Genomic DNA, 15,136 nt, shown 5'->3' on the forward strand with positions numbered 1-15,136 from the left:
GTCCAAAGTCCAGGGAAGACAGCTGGTGAAAGTCTTTTGTTGACAATGGTGATGGCAGGGTATCACATTGTGAAAATGGTGGAGCAGAGAGAGAAAAACTCTTCATGTGCTTTCCTTTTAAAATCATCAGAACGACACTGTTGACCACCATTATTAATCCATTCACTGTGTCGTGGTCCTACAATCTGATCACCTATTCAAGTCCCCACCTTTCAATTACCATAATAGGATTTCTCACCCTCAACAGTTACAGTGGGGATTAAGCCTCAAGGTTGGGGGGGCATCCAGTCTATAGCAACCATAGACTTACATACTTGACTTGGTAGATGGCTTAAGTTTCCCAGCATATACTAAGATACATAAAACCCAGCCAATAAAAAAGAAAGTCCTGCTTTTTGACATGTAAGAGGTTGGCTTTGTCTAAGTTCCACTTTGTTGTAGAAATTAAAACTTTAAATGAAAATAAGCTGAATTGGTCCAGCAATATTTTTAAGAGAATTATATATCATGGTCAAGAGGAGTTTAGCCCAGGAATGTAAGGATGATTCAGTATATGAAATCAGTGTAATATGCCATATTAATAAAGGACAAAAACCATGTGATTATCTCAGTAGACACAGAAAAAACATTCGACAAAATCCAGCACCCTTTGATTAAAACCAGTCAACAAACTAGGAACAGAAAAGAACTTTCTTAACCTGATAAATGACATCTGTGAAAATCCCACAGGTCCCTAAGGTCAAAAACATGGCAGGGGTCACTGCTCTAGCCACTTCTGTTCAACATTGTGCTGAAGGTTCTAGCAAAAGTAATTAGGAAATTTTTTTTAAAAAAAGTTATATCTAGATTGGAAAGCAAAACTATAAATGGTATGATCGTGAATATAGAAAATCCTAAGGAATCCACACACATACACCAAAAAAACTACTAGAACTGATAAGTTCAGCAGGGTTACAGGAAATGAGATGCATATACAAAATGTTGTATTTCTGTACACTAGCAATAACATCCAAAAATGAAATAAAGAGTACAGTTTGATTTACAGTAGCATCAATAAGGAAAAAACATTTAGGAATAAATTTAACCAAAGGAGTAGTATACTTGTACAAAGAAAACCATAAAACATTTTTGAAAGAAACTAAAGATCTAAGTAACTGGAAAGACATCCCACGTTGTTGAATTGGAATACTTAACATTATTAAGATAGTAGTACCAACTAAGGTATAAACTATGGATTCAGTGCAGTCCCTATCAAAATCCCAGCTGTCCTTTTTTGGGGGGGAGGGGTACGGAGGGGGACAGAAATTGGCAAACTGATCCTAAAATTCATATGGAAATACAAGGAACTCAAAACATTCTTGAAAAAGGACAGAGTTATAGGACTCACACTTCCTGGTTTCAAAACTTAGAAGAAAGCCATGATAATAAAACATTGTGGTATTGGCATAAGGATAGACATACACCAATGGGAATATATTAAGAGTCCAGAAATAAGTCCTCACATCTACGGTCAGTTGATTTTTGACAAGATTGCTCGGACAATTCAGTGGGGAAAGAATAGTTTTTCAAGTAAATGGTGCTAGAACAACTGTATATCTATCCTGTGCAAAAGAATGAAGTTGGACCCCTGTCTCATACCATATAGGAAAATTAATTCAAAATGGATCATAGACTTAAATGTAAGAGCTAGAGCCATAAAACTCTTAAAAGAAAGCATAGGAATAAATCTCCCTGACCTTGGATTAGGCAGTGGTTTATTAGATATGACACCAGAAGCAGAAGTGGCAAAAGACAAAGATAAATTGGGCTACGTCCAATTACAAACTTTTGTGCTTTGAAGGTTACCATCAAGAAAGTAAAAAGTCAACCCACAGAATGGAAGAAGATATTTGCAAATCATGTAATAAGGGACTTTTGTATGCTGAACATATGAAGAACTCATAACTCAAGAATGAAAGGACAAATAATGCAATTTTAAGATGGGCAAAGGATCTGAATAGGTATTTCTCCAGAGACGATATACAAGAGGCCAATAAGCCCATGGAAAGACATTCAACAACATTAGTCATTAAGAAAATACAAATCAAAATGACAACAACATACCACTTTATACCTACTGGGATGGCCATAATCAAAAGGGCAGACAGTAACAAGTGTTGACAAAGAAATGGAGAAATTGTAACCCTGTTATATTGCTGATAGGATTGTAAAGTGGTGCACCTGCTTTAGAAGACAGCTTGGCACTTCCTCATAATGTTAAACATAGAAGGAGTTACCTATGACCCAACAGTTCTACTCTGGTATGTACCCACGAGAACTGAAAACAAACATCCACACAAAAAGTGTATATGAATGTCTAAAGTAGCGTTATTCATAGTAGCCAAAAAGTACAAACAACCCAAATGTCCATCAACTGATGAATGGATAAATAAAATATGTTATGGTTGGCCCTTTGTATCTATGGGTTCTCCATCCTTGGATTCAACCAACTGCGGGTTTAAAATATTTGGGGAAGAGCCTGCCCAGGTAGCTCAGTTGGTCAGAGCACACAGCCTTATAACCCCAGGATCACAGGTTCAGATACCTGTACTGGCCAGCCACCAAAAAGAAACAAACAAAAAAACCCCCAAAATGTTTGGGGACAAAAGTATGTCTGTATTGAACATGTACATACTTTTTTTTTCTTGTCACTGTTCCCTAAACAATACAGTATAATAAGTGTTTACATAGCATTTACATCATACTAGGTATTATAAGTAATCTAGAGATGGTTTAAAGTATATGGGAGGATATGCATAGGTTATATGCAAATACTGTGCCATTTAATATCATGGACTTGAGCATCTGTGGATTTTTGTAAGTGGGGTGGGAGGTCCTGGAACCAGTTACCTACCACGGATACTGAGGAGTCGACTGTATATCCACACAATGGAATATTATTTGGCCATAAAAAAGAATGAAGTACTGATACATGGTGCAGTGTGGGTGGGCAAAGCTTGAAAACATTATGAAAAAAGCCAGACACAAACAGCCATATATTTTATCATTCCTTTGATATGAAATACTCAAAATTGGCAAGTCCATAGAGACACAAAGTAGATACATGGTTGCCAGGGGCTGTGGTGATGTTGGAGGAAAGAGGACTGCTACGGATACAGGTAAGGTTGTGATTTTCAGGGGAGGGTTACATGTGAAGAAAATGTTCTAAAATTAGATAATGTTGATAGTTGAACTGCCTTGTGAATATACTAAATATTGAATTGTATATATTTTAAAGGGGTAAATTTTATGACATGCATTATGTCTCAGTACAATTTATTTCTGAATTATACTGAATTAAGCTTTAACACCTTGTTTTACAACTTTTTTTTTTTTTTTAGCAAAAGGAGACAAATACAAGTTTTCTGTGCTTTGGATAAGTGGGGAAAGATAAGAAGTCACATAGTTAGAATCCCAGTCCTGATGTTTTTTTAGCAACATGACCTTGCTTATTCTTAATTCTGTGTTTTCTAAAGTGTGTTCTACGTTTTGATGGTATTACTTGGCATAAAGAGTTCTGTGGACAAATAAGTTAAGTAGGTCTTTTAATTGTGTGATTTCTGATCTTTTTGTATGCTTTGGTGTATTGCGAATGTCCAGGAGGGAGGTATAATATGTAGCTTTTTGGAACTTGTTGACATGTTTCACCATGAAACTTTGTATCAAGGAACAACTCTTGTTCAGTGTTTTGAACTAGGCTGGGGATGCAGCATGAACAAGATAAATGATTCCCCAGTCTCAGTCTATTTAGTGTTGCTATAACAGAATACCCGAAGCTGAGTAATTTAATTTATAAAGGAAAGAGGTTTATTTGGCTCATGATTCTGGTGGCTGGAAAGTTCAAGATATCCAGTGAGAGCCTCCTGCTGCTTTTCAGCTCATGTCAGAAAGCAGAAGGGGAGTGGGTGTATGCAAAGGAATCATATGAGCTCACATGGCAAGAGAGGAAGCCTGAGAGAAACCAAGGAAGCCAGACTTTTTTTTTCAAACAACCTGCTCTCTGGACAAATCCATTCCTGAGAAAATGAGAACTCATTGACCCCAGCAGGAGGGCATTAATCTTTTCATAAGGGATCTGTCCCCATGACCCAAACACCACCTCCCACCAGGCCCAACCTCCCAACCTGCCATTGGGAATCAAATTTCAACATGAATTTTGGCTTGGGCAAACCACATCCAGACCATAGCACCTACCTAGCGTTAAGGGTTAGGAAGTAAAAAATACTTTATTAGTGTGTAAATGAAAAAAGTACCTAACAGTTTGGGCGATGAGGGGAATGACATTTAAGTTGAGGCCTGAAGAGAAGGGTGGAATTTACATCCAGATAAGGATGGGACTGGTAGAAAGAGTGTGATGGATTCACATTTAACACAAAACAAATCTTGTAATTATCTTTTGGTATCCAGGGAACGTAACTACCTTGGCTGTAGGGATATTCAAAGAAAGATGCTTTGGATTAGCTTTAGATAAGTCCTTAGTCTCAGATTCTTTCTTTCATACAAGATCTTGTTATTTTCTCTCCAATTTTTACAACATAATGCTTTTAAAAAAGTTAACAGGTTCTCATTATTTGTGTATCAAAATAAATTTGATATTCATATCTATGAAATACTCATGGCTTCTGAATGGTTTCATGGTTAATTCTTAAACATCCTTTTGAGTTACTTGGAGCCTCTAATTTGTTTAATGAGGGACATAGCAATCAATCAGGGCCAATTTTACACACACACACACACACACACACACACACACACACACACACCGCCGCCCCCCCCCCCCACCCCGGCCTCTAATTTGTTTAATAAGAGACATAGCAATCAATCAGGGCCAATTTTACACACACACACACACCCCGCCCACCCCGCCCCCGAACATTTGGCAATGTGTGGAGATATTTTTGGTTGTCATGACTGGAACACAAGGAGAATCCTACTGGTATCTAGTGGGTAGAGGCCAGAGATGCTGCTAAACATCTTATGGTGAACAGGACAGGGTGCCTTCCCCCTCCCATCCCAAATGATCTGGCCCAAAATGTCAACAGTGCTGAAGTTGAGAAACTGTGATCTAAACTTCTCACTCTGTGTTAGTGCCTTGGGAAATTAGCCAATTTTTAAGCTAGTAACAGTCTGGGTGTGTAATTAATATGAATAGAGATGCATATGCTCCTGCATAAACATGTCTGTCTATGAATATATCTGTGTGGTGCATCTACCAATCCTTCTGTGTTTTTGCCTGATATGGTTGTAGACACAAGCTCTATGTAGTGTATCTGAATGGCAAAGATTAATATGCATGTTAGCACAGGAAAATATATGGAAAGAAGCTCTGTACATTTTGAATATTGTTTTAGTGGTCCCCTAGTTTGGCAGCAAAGCTTACTTAAGCTCATCAAGCTTGATTCTTATTGTTAGTATTGCCATGTAAGGATGATCTCTTAGCTTTAAAGACCTCTTTAAAGTTTTTTGTGTTTGTTATTCAGAGAAGCATATCACAGCTGTTTTTCAGGCTCTTTCTTTTCTTAAGCCTTGCTTCAGCACTACGTGAAAGGGACAGTAATTAGGAAAATAGAAAATCTGAGCCAAGAAAATATTAACTCAGAAAGTTTTCAAGACTAACAGGAAGGTGTTACTTCACGGACTCAGAAATATGTCCTTGCTGGATATATAATAGTTGGTCATTTCTATATCTGAGATCTAGCCTTTTAAAAACAGACAGGGCATACATAGTTAAGAAGCCAGGTTTAGGCATAAGGCAGTTCTGTTACTAAAATACAACATTTTGAGAAGAATTTCTGATAATCATGACATTAGCTAAAAATATAATGAGACCTTACAATGTCACAATAACACATTTTATAAAGCTCAGCACCTTGCTTGTGCGTTGTTTAGTCATGCTAAGAGGTACTCGCTCCTTCTACATCATTAATGCAACAGAGGCTTTTAACTTCCTAATGAAAACTAACAAATGTGTGATAATCTTCCTCCGGTCAGTCCAAATGCAATTCCACATTTCCCCTCAAAGAACAAAAGGTGCCTGTGTACCAACTCTAAAGAGAAAAGAATATTTGGGATAAAAAAGAAGGCTTTCCTGATCAGTACTAATGGTTGTGGGTTTTGGGGGCTTTTTGGGGGGGTTTTTGGTGGCTGGCCTTTAGGGGCTCTGAACCTGTGATCTTGGGGTAATAAGGCTGCTCTTTAATGAACTGAGCTAACTGGCCAATCCCCCAATACTAAGAGTTTTAATGACAACAGGACCTGCTGTTATGGTTTTCCCTGCCCCCTTTTGGTAAGAGGTTCCTAAAGCCACCATGAAGCCAAGGCTGAGTAGGTGGGGGTAGAAGGAGTTTGTACAGGGAGTCTGAGAATAACTTAGTAAATTTCATTTTTTGCCAGGACCTGAAGGAAACTCCCACTGATACCAGGATGTGATCACCACTGTCTTCTGTTAATATGATGCTGCTGTAGGACCAACACTTAAGCAGGAGTTTTAGGGTTCTTACTTCTTCAGGCTTACTTTCAAATCTGTTTTTGAGGTAGAGTTATATTTATGCTATAAAATGTCATACATGCCTAAGGAATTTTACCCATTTCCTCACTAGCCATAGAATAGTAATGTATGTGGGTATGGAGGTAGTGGGTTGTAAATTGGTGGTCACATTGCTAAAGCTTTATGATTTGTTGCTTTGTCTCCCATGAATTTGTCACCCCTTATCCCTTGGGTGATGGAGCCACCAAAGATTACTCAAAGCTCATCTCTTCTGAGCAGTGAGACACCCCAGAAAGGGGTTGATATCCCAGAACCCTCAAGCAAGAGGCATTTCTTCCATCTGGGAAATTAACCATGAATTGGGGTTCTCTTCCTGCATTTACTGTCTAGCCCAGGAAGTTACAGGAAGAGACATAGTTTTAAAAAGTTTAATGAAATCAGATGACATTCTGTTAGGCAATTAAGTGATCCACTAACAAAAGCTTGATCTAGCAAACATTGCTTCTGCCTCCCACAGTCTCTCAGTAACTTTACATATCCGTCAGTAACCTATCTGTCTTTGAACCAGCAGCCTTGTTGTGTTACAATTCTTATCTTACAACACAGGCTAAATAAATAGCCTGGGGAAAATTTCCTGTTTTTTTGTAAGGTCAATATTTGAAACTGCAAGGCTTTGGAAAACCAGGCCCTGTGAAGTGCATTTGCTTTATGCATACTCTACAATGATTTTTTTTTTTTAAACCAGACTCAAAATACCTTAAATTTACATCTAAGGTAATTTTACCTTTTAAAAATACTTTATTGATTACTTATTTATTGGCTTTCTTCCATTGGCCTGCTTACACCTTAATTTACAAGTAATCCTTAGTTAAAAGAATGGTAGCCTTTAAAGTTATAGACTTAGATAAATTGTCTTCTGTTTTAGTGGAGGTTAATGTTAGTGTCTCTAGCAACTTACAGTGTCTGGTAGTGATCAGGGTATTGGTAGATGATTTCAGGTTACCAGGATAATTTGTCCATTTAATGGCTGGGAGCCTCTCAGAGCAATGCTTCTTTACTTTTTTTGGGTAATGGACCCCATTGAGAATTTAGAATCTTACCAGAACAATGTGCATAACTAACTCACAAAGTTTTGTACAATATGTGATTACTTGGAATTCTTGATGCTCCTGAAGTCCATCCATAGATTCCAAGTTAAGATTGCCTCTTACGGATTCTTAGCACATTACAGAGTATTAGTAGCTCCTGGTGTATTGCTGATTATTACTGGATATTTGCAAAGTTGCCTTTGTTTTAGTAATAACATAAATTAGGTAAATTAAGAGGCACTAAATTCAGCTAAGACCATGGACTCCCTAAATAGGGAGTTTCTTTATAATACTTTGTGTTTTCTTTTTTAAGCTTGTAATTCTACTAAGGATATTACTCCTTACCTGAAGAGGTATCCTCTCAAACCCTACCTTTTTTTGCCCCCTCTCAAACTATATTGTTTTAGGTCATGAGTATATTTTTTAACTTTCCTAGATCTCACATATCTATAGGATATGCTCTCTGATATCTGTAGGAAAAAGAATAACTTAACTGCAACCATTTGGTGGTTTTTATTGGTTTTGAATACTTTTTTTATTGTGGTAAAATATACATAACATAAAGTTTATCATTTTGACCATTTTTTGGTATATAATTCAGTGGCATTATATACATTCTCGTGTTGTACAACCATCACTACCGTCCATCTTCAGGACTTTCTCATCTTCCTAAACTGAAACTCTGTGTCCATTAAACAATAACTCCCTATGCCCTTCCCTCAGCCCCTGGCAACCACCATTCTATTTTCTGTCTCTATGGATTTGACTGATCTAGGTACCTCATGTTAAGTAGAATCATACAGTATTTATCCTTTTGTTACTAGCTTATTTCACTTATTTAGCATAGTCTTCAAGGTTTATCTATGTTGTAGCATGTGTCAGAATTTCCTGTTTTTTATTTTAAGGCTAAATTCCATTGTATGTATATCCACTCATCTGTTATTGGACAATTGGGTTGTTTCCTCCCTTTCGCTATTGTGGATAATGTTGCTGTCAACACGAGTCTACAAATATCTGTTCAAGTCCCTGCTTTAAATTCTTTTGGATACATAGCTACAAGTGGAATTGCTGGATCATAGAATAATTCTATGTTTAACTTCTTGGGGAACTGTCAAACTGCTTTCCACAGTGGTTGTACCATTTACATTCCCATCGACAGGGCACTTGGGTTTCAATTTCTCCACATCCCCACCAACACTTGTTTTCTGTTGGGTTTTGTTTTTGTTTTTGTTTTTTTTATAATAGCCATTCTAATTGGTGTGAAGTGGTATCTCATTTTGGTTTTGATTTTGATTTCCGTAATGATTAGTACTATTGAGCATCTTTTCATGCATTTATTGTTCATTTGTATATCTTTTTGGGAGAACTGTGTGTTCAAGCACTTTGCCATTTTTGAATCAGGTTTTGTCTTGTTGAGTTTTAGGAGTTCTTTATATATTCTGGACGTTAATCCCTTAATCAGATACATGATTTGCAGATATTTTCTCTTATTTTGTGTGTTGCCTTTTCTCTCTCGTGATAGTGTCCTTTGTTGCACAAAAGTTTTTGATTTTGATGCAATTTACTTTTTTTTTTATTGCTGGTGCTTTTGGTATATCCAAGAAATTATTGGCAACTTCAATGTCATGAAGCTTCTTATGTTTTCTTCTAAGAGTTTTAGGTCTTAGGTTTGTGTCTTTGATCCATTTTTAGTTAATATTTGTGTGTGGTGTAAAATAAGGGTCCAGGTTTATTCTTTTACATGTGGATGTCTGGTTTTCCTAGCATCATTTGTGGAACAGACTGTTCTTTACCTTTTGGCTGATTTTGCCACCATTTTCGAAAACTATTTGACCATATACAGGAGGATTTATTTCTAGCCTATTTGATTCCAGTAGTCTGTTTATCTGTCTTTATGCCAGTACCCCACTGCTTTGGTATGCAGTAAATTTTGAAATTAGGAAATTAGTGTGAATCCTCCAACTTTGTACTTTCTTTTTAAAGATTATTTTGACTATTTGGGGGTCCCTTTAGAATTTCATGTGAATTTTAGAATGGATCTTTTTATTTCTGCAAAAATGTCATTGGGATTTTGATGGGGCAACCATTTGTTTTTAACTGACTTTTCTGAGTGGGATCTCCTTGTGCTCTAAGACTTAAGGGCTCTGTAAAATTTTTAATTAAGGTCTCTATAGGCATACACATTATGAAATCTGAAATTATGTATTACCTTGGATTTAGATTATGCCTGTGGGATTCCAGTATCAGATCCTTTGCCTGTATCTTTTCTTTTGGTGAGAACATATCTAGGAAGCATACAGCCTCCTCTGGAGGGCAAACAGTATTTGACATGGATGTTTCTTAGGAATTATGTCTCTTTTGCTAGGCAATTTAAAAGCTGTGTAGGCTTTTATCATGGGGTGGTTTTAGGGAGACTTCTTTAAAACTTTCAAGCTAAAGAAATGATACTCTAAATTGAAAAAAAATAAAGTCATTTAAAGAAAATATTAAGCCATCATTCATGGTAGTGTGTAAAAGTAAAATTTTATTCCATTTTAGCATGCCAATGAAGATGTGGAAAGAATGTTACTAGGAAACAAGTGTGATATGGACGATAAAAGAGTCGTACCTAAAGGAAAAGGAGAGCAGGTAAAAATCTCTGGAAGAAATTATGTTGCCCTTTCTTTGTGAAGATAATATTGCTTTTGACTTTTTATAGTAGTGGTGATGGAGTACACTGAGGTAGTTTTATAGATTTTTAAATGCTTGTTGTAAACAATAGCTTATCATTTGAGTGCATATTCAACATGTATGAGAGAATCAAATCTGAGGCTGTAGCATTTTTAGCCTTATTTAAACTATAAAGAGGGAAAAATGTAAACAATGATTCTAAAGTTGGACAATTAGGAGCCTGTGACAAGCAGAAATTAGATACTGAGTCACACTGAGCTTCTCTTAAGTTTGCTCCCAGACTGAAATGTCTGAGTTAGAATATCTAACATAAACTCTTCTGGTAATGAGAGAATTTTTTTTTTTGATTACTTTTATTTTGTTTGTTTTTTGAAAGACCTTGACTCTTTGAAATAATGTTTTACATGTTTTAGTTGAGACCATTGTCTTCAGAATAAGATTAGTATTTCCTCTAAGAGGTTAAAGTCATCAGTCGGCAACCCATGCTTGATAATTTTAGTATGATATTTTGCTTCTATTTTAGATTGCAAGGGAGCATGGTATTAGATTTTTTGAGACTAGTGCAAAAGCAAATATAAACATCGAAAAGGCGTTCCTCACATTAGCTGAAGATATCCTTCGAAAGGTAAGTTCCTAGTTTTACTTCCTGTTAAGGTACCTGAGTGTCTCAGTTAAATATTTTTGTCTCTTCTAAAGTACTGAATTTAGGGCTGGCCGGTTAGCTAAGTTGGTTAGACAATGGTGTTATAACACCAAGGCCAAAGGTTTGAATCCCCTTAGCAGCCAGCCACCAAAAAAATAAAAAATAAAGTACTGAATTCACATACAAAATTTGGATTTGGGTGGTACTGTTTCTAAATGGTTACCCATTACCGTTGTCTAATCCTCCAGAATAAAGTAAGGAACTCAGGGGAACAGAAAGCCATCTAGAAATCTGAAGGATCTAGACAGTGGAAACAATTAGTATTCTGCGCTCCCGTAGTCACTGTCTAGTCCCCAATTCCATATTCCTTTTTCTAGCTTTTTATCTTGTTCCAACTTTTATACTCTTGGACTCATTTCTCTTAATGGGTTCTTTGTATTCCCATAGGTAATTTGAGAAAATTTAAAATAAGTGAATCTATTATGTAGTTACTGCTACAGAATCTATTCTATCATATGTATACGTTATATACTGAATAAATGGAATCTCAAATTTCATTTACTGAATTCACAACCTGTAATGTAAAAAATAAATAAATAATGCTGAGAATGTAATCTTGGAGAATTCATTTTACCTCAGGTTTGTTTCTGGCTTTAAGATTTGTGAATCCCAATACTAGTCTAGTATGAGTAACATGTCACAAAAGTAGGAAATCTGCTTTTCATATTTTCCTTCAAATGACTAGATATAATGCATAGATTTGGTTATGAGTCCTGAATTCTCTATTCAATCTATTATAAGTTTAAATGCAAATAAATATAGATAAAATCTGAGACAAATCCTAAAAGAGAAGCAAACATTGTATAGGAGAAAATGTAATTGCTTCTGGTAACCTTTATGTTTTTATATTTGAAATATTAGTATTTTTTCAGTAACCAACTTAGAGATAAAAGGTCGGTATCTCTAAAACAAGTGTAATAGAGGTGGTAGGTCAAATATAAATCTAGTGAAATTCCTGAGCAATTGTAAGAAATTGAATATAGATATTTACGTTGAAGTAAATTCTGTGTATGAAATCATTAAAACCAAGCAACTTAATTTTTTAGAGTGAAATGTAGATCTCTCTTGACTACAGCTGAATGTTCAGACTGGGAAAAACGGTCATCAATTATTGCTATACAAGGGGACTACAAAATTCTGCTCTTCCAAGTCTGCCAGCATCCTGCATACCATGTTGTAGGAGTTGCTGCTTTAGGAGATGTTTTTCTATGAGAATCCAGTCAGATCGAAAATTGGATTTGATTTCAGAGAATGAGTGAGGCTCAGAGCAATTAAATATAGAGGATATCATAGTATATTGAGTTATAAAAAGCAAGTTAGGATATAATATGTTTAGTGATCTCATTTTTAAAAATTGTGTGCTACCAAACACACTTGTACACACACACACACACACACACTACACACACTACACACACACTACACACACTACACACACACCACACACACACACTATAGCAAATAAAGATCTGGAAGGATAGATACCAAACTCTAAATGGCGAATAATCCAAGAGAGTGATGGTGGTAAGGGGGAGAGACTGTAGGACAAAATCATTTACTGACTCTTACAGGCAGTTTCGTTGAAATTCTAACTTTTTTTTCATTATAAAAATTTTTAATTAAAAAAATACTAATTCACTAATTCTTTTGCAAATTCCTTAAGAGGATAAATTTTTATTATTTATTATTCCTTTGAGGAACAAGAAAATAGAATAGAAAAATACTGTGTTGATTAGGAAATTTTTTTCATATTTGTAATTAAATAAAGAGACTAAAAGGAATAGAAAAATGTTTTTGCTAATTGGTGGAAGGTACTTTCTATTTGAGAAGATTGAGTCAGGATGAAAAATTATTCCAGTACTCACAGTCCAGGTAAAGAACAGGATATGACTGGTAGGAGTCATCACAAAACTTATTGAAATACCCTTGTCTCTGTGTTCTTTCTCTTTCTGGGTTTTTCGGTCTTCTACATGGTTTCTGCTTTCTGTCTGTACTGTGTCCTTTGATCTTTTTACCAGTCTTGACATTTTTTTGGAGAGTGCTGTACAGCCATTATATAACATGTCCCAGTGAGGTAGAACTTCCTTATTATCATATTAAAGATTTAAGTGTGGATACACCAATAAAGAAAGATCTCAGTCTAGAGCCTTGCCCATGTAAAGTTATGAGTTAAAACATCAAATGAAACCTTGCTTCACATTAGAATTAACTTCAGAATGAAAGCAATTTAAAAATTTTTTTAACTTAATTATTTGGATAGGTAATTCATTCCCATGGTTTAAACATTTAAAAAGAGTAAAAATAAAAGTAGAGAGAAGTCTCCCACTTCATTCCCCTAATCCTCTCAACTGCCAGTTTCTCATCCCTCCCCCACAGGTAACTAATGTAATTAATTTGTTCATCATTACTATGGGTAAATATGAATATACTTATTCCCATCCACCACCACCCCCCCTTTTTTTTTACAGATGAGGTAACATACTCTATATTTGTCACCTTGCCTTTTTCACTTACTATAAGTAAAATAAATCTACTTTTTAAATAATTGCATGGTACTCCTTTGAATGGTTATATCATAATTGAACAAGTCTCCTGGTGAGGGACATTTAGATTATTTTCAACCTTATGCACTTATACACTGTGTCGTAGTGCATAATCTTATATTTAAATCATTTTGTGTAAGTATATTTGAAAGTTGAATTCCCAGAAGTGGCCATAGAGCATATATGTACATTTGCAATTTTGGTAGTTGCTGCCAAATTCTGTCATTAGGGTTATACCAATTAACACTCCCACTAGCAGTGTATGAGAATGTCTGTTTACTCACATCCTGGCCAGCACAGTGGATTATAAAACTCAGATCGTTCCCAATCTGACAGGTTAAAGAATGTAGATTTAATTTACAGCTCTCTTGTAAGTAAGACTGAGCATTTAAAAATATGTTTGAGAATCACTTTCACACCAAGGTCAAGGGTTCACATCCCCATACCACCAGCTACCTAAAAAATAAAAAGATAAATTTTTTTAGAAAATGAAGAATCACTTTTGCATTTCCTTTTTGGTACACTTTTTTGTTTATTCTTTTGCCCAGTTTTTCTATTTGGTTATTTGCCTTTTCTTATTTGTAGCTAGAAGCCAGCTTAAGTTGTATTTAATAAACTCGATTAATACTTTGTCTCTAAAACATTTTGCCCTGCAAGAGATGCCAGTTTTTAGAGACTTTGTTTCAAGGATCTAAGTTAAATTGTAAAAAGATGGACTGTGAGTGAGGTGCTAAGTAAATAAATGTAGGGGCCTCATTGGTTACAGGCACTCATGTCCTGAACCTGACCCACACCTGGAAGTTCCTAGAGAAAGAGTATTTCCTGTGCGACTATTATTCCTTATTGCTGTGGGCTAGGTGCTGAGCTGCCTCTTTTCTCTTCTTGCGTATATTTTTCTTAAAGATCTGTATTAGAAGCAAAGGCACTAGTTCAGGAAAACCTACAAAGGTCTTTTTAACGTAAAAACTTGCTGCTTCAACAAACGAGAGGAATCCCATTAGGCATTGATGGTAGGTGGGTGGGCTATAAGGGCAAGTAGAAATTTCACCTCAGTGTAAGTTAAGTAGGTTTCTCTTGGGCTACTCAAGACCTTACTTTATGTTGTTTCCATGAGACAATAAGTTCTCAGGTACATTCTACTTTTTAAAATTCCATTCGTGGTGAACTACTGTTACAACAGCATAGATAAGTCTCACAGATGGACAGTAAAAGAAGTCAGACAATAAATTTAACTATGATTCCATGTATATGAAGGTCAAGAACATAAAAAACTCATCTATGATGATAGAAGTCAGAATATTGGTTAACTGTAAAAGGGTTGTATTTACTAGAAAAGGGGTATGAAGGAGCCTTCTGGGGGTATAATGTTCTTTATCCTGATCTGGTGATTTCACAGTATATACTAAAAATACACAAGCTTTTCACTTAAGATTTGTGTACTTTTCTGTATATAGGCTATCGCTGAAAAAAATTTTTTTCATAGGTACAGTATGTGTCTGCCCATTTAAAACAGTGTATTCTTCTGATTTTAAAAATAATATCTAGAATGTTGGGAAAACATTATACAAAGAAGAACGTAAAATCACCATAAACACATCACCTAAGG

General features: G+C 35.7%; 1 protein-coding gene across 1 annotated transcript in view; it reads left to right on the top strand.

Annotated features, from left to right (window-relative positions):
• The window catches only part of RAB10 (RAB10, member RAS oncogene family), an 88,700-nt gene that overhangs the window by 70,512 nt on the left and 3,052 nt on the right, over positions 1-15,136 (top strand). Inside the window, exons 4-5 of the mRNA XM_063078505.1 lie at positions 10,153-10,242; positions 10,808-10,909. Coding sequence (XP_062934575.1) covers positions 10,153-10,242; positions 10,808-10,909 — 192 coding nt within the window. The remainder of the gene's footprint in view (positions 1-10,152; positions 10,243-10,807; positions 10,910-15,136) is intronic.

The sequence above is a fragment of the Cynocephalus volans genome, chromosome 14, assembly GCF_027409185.1.
Source record: "Cynocephalus volans isolate mCynVol1 chromosome 14, mCynVol1.pri, whole genome shotgun sequence".
Classification (NCBI taxonomy): Eukaryota; Metazoa; Chordata; class Mammalia; order Dermoptera; family Cynocephalidae; genus Cynocephalus; species Cynocephalus volans.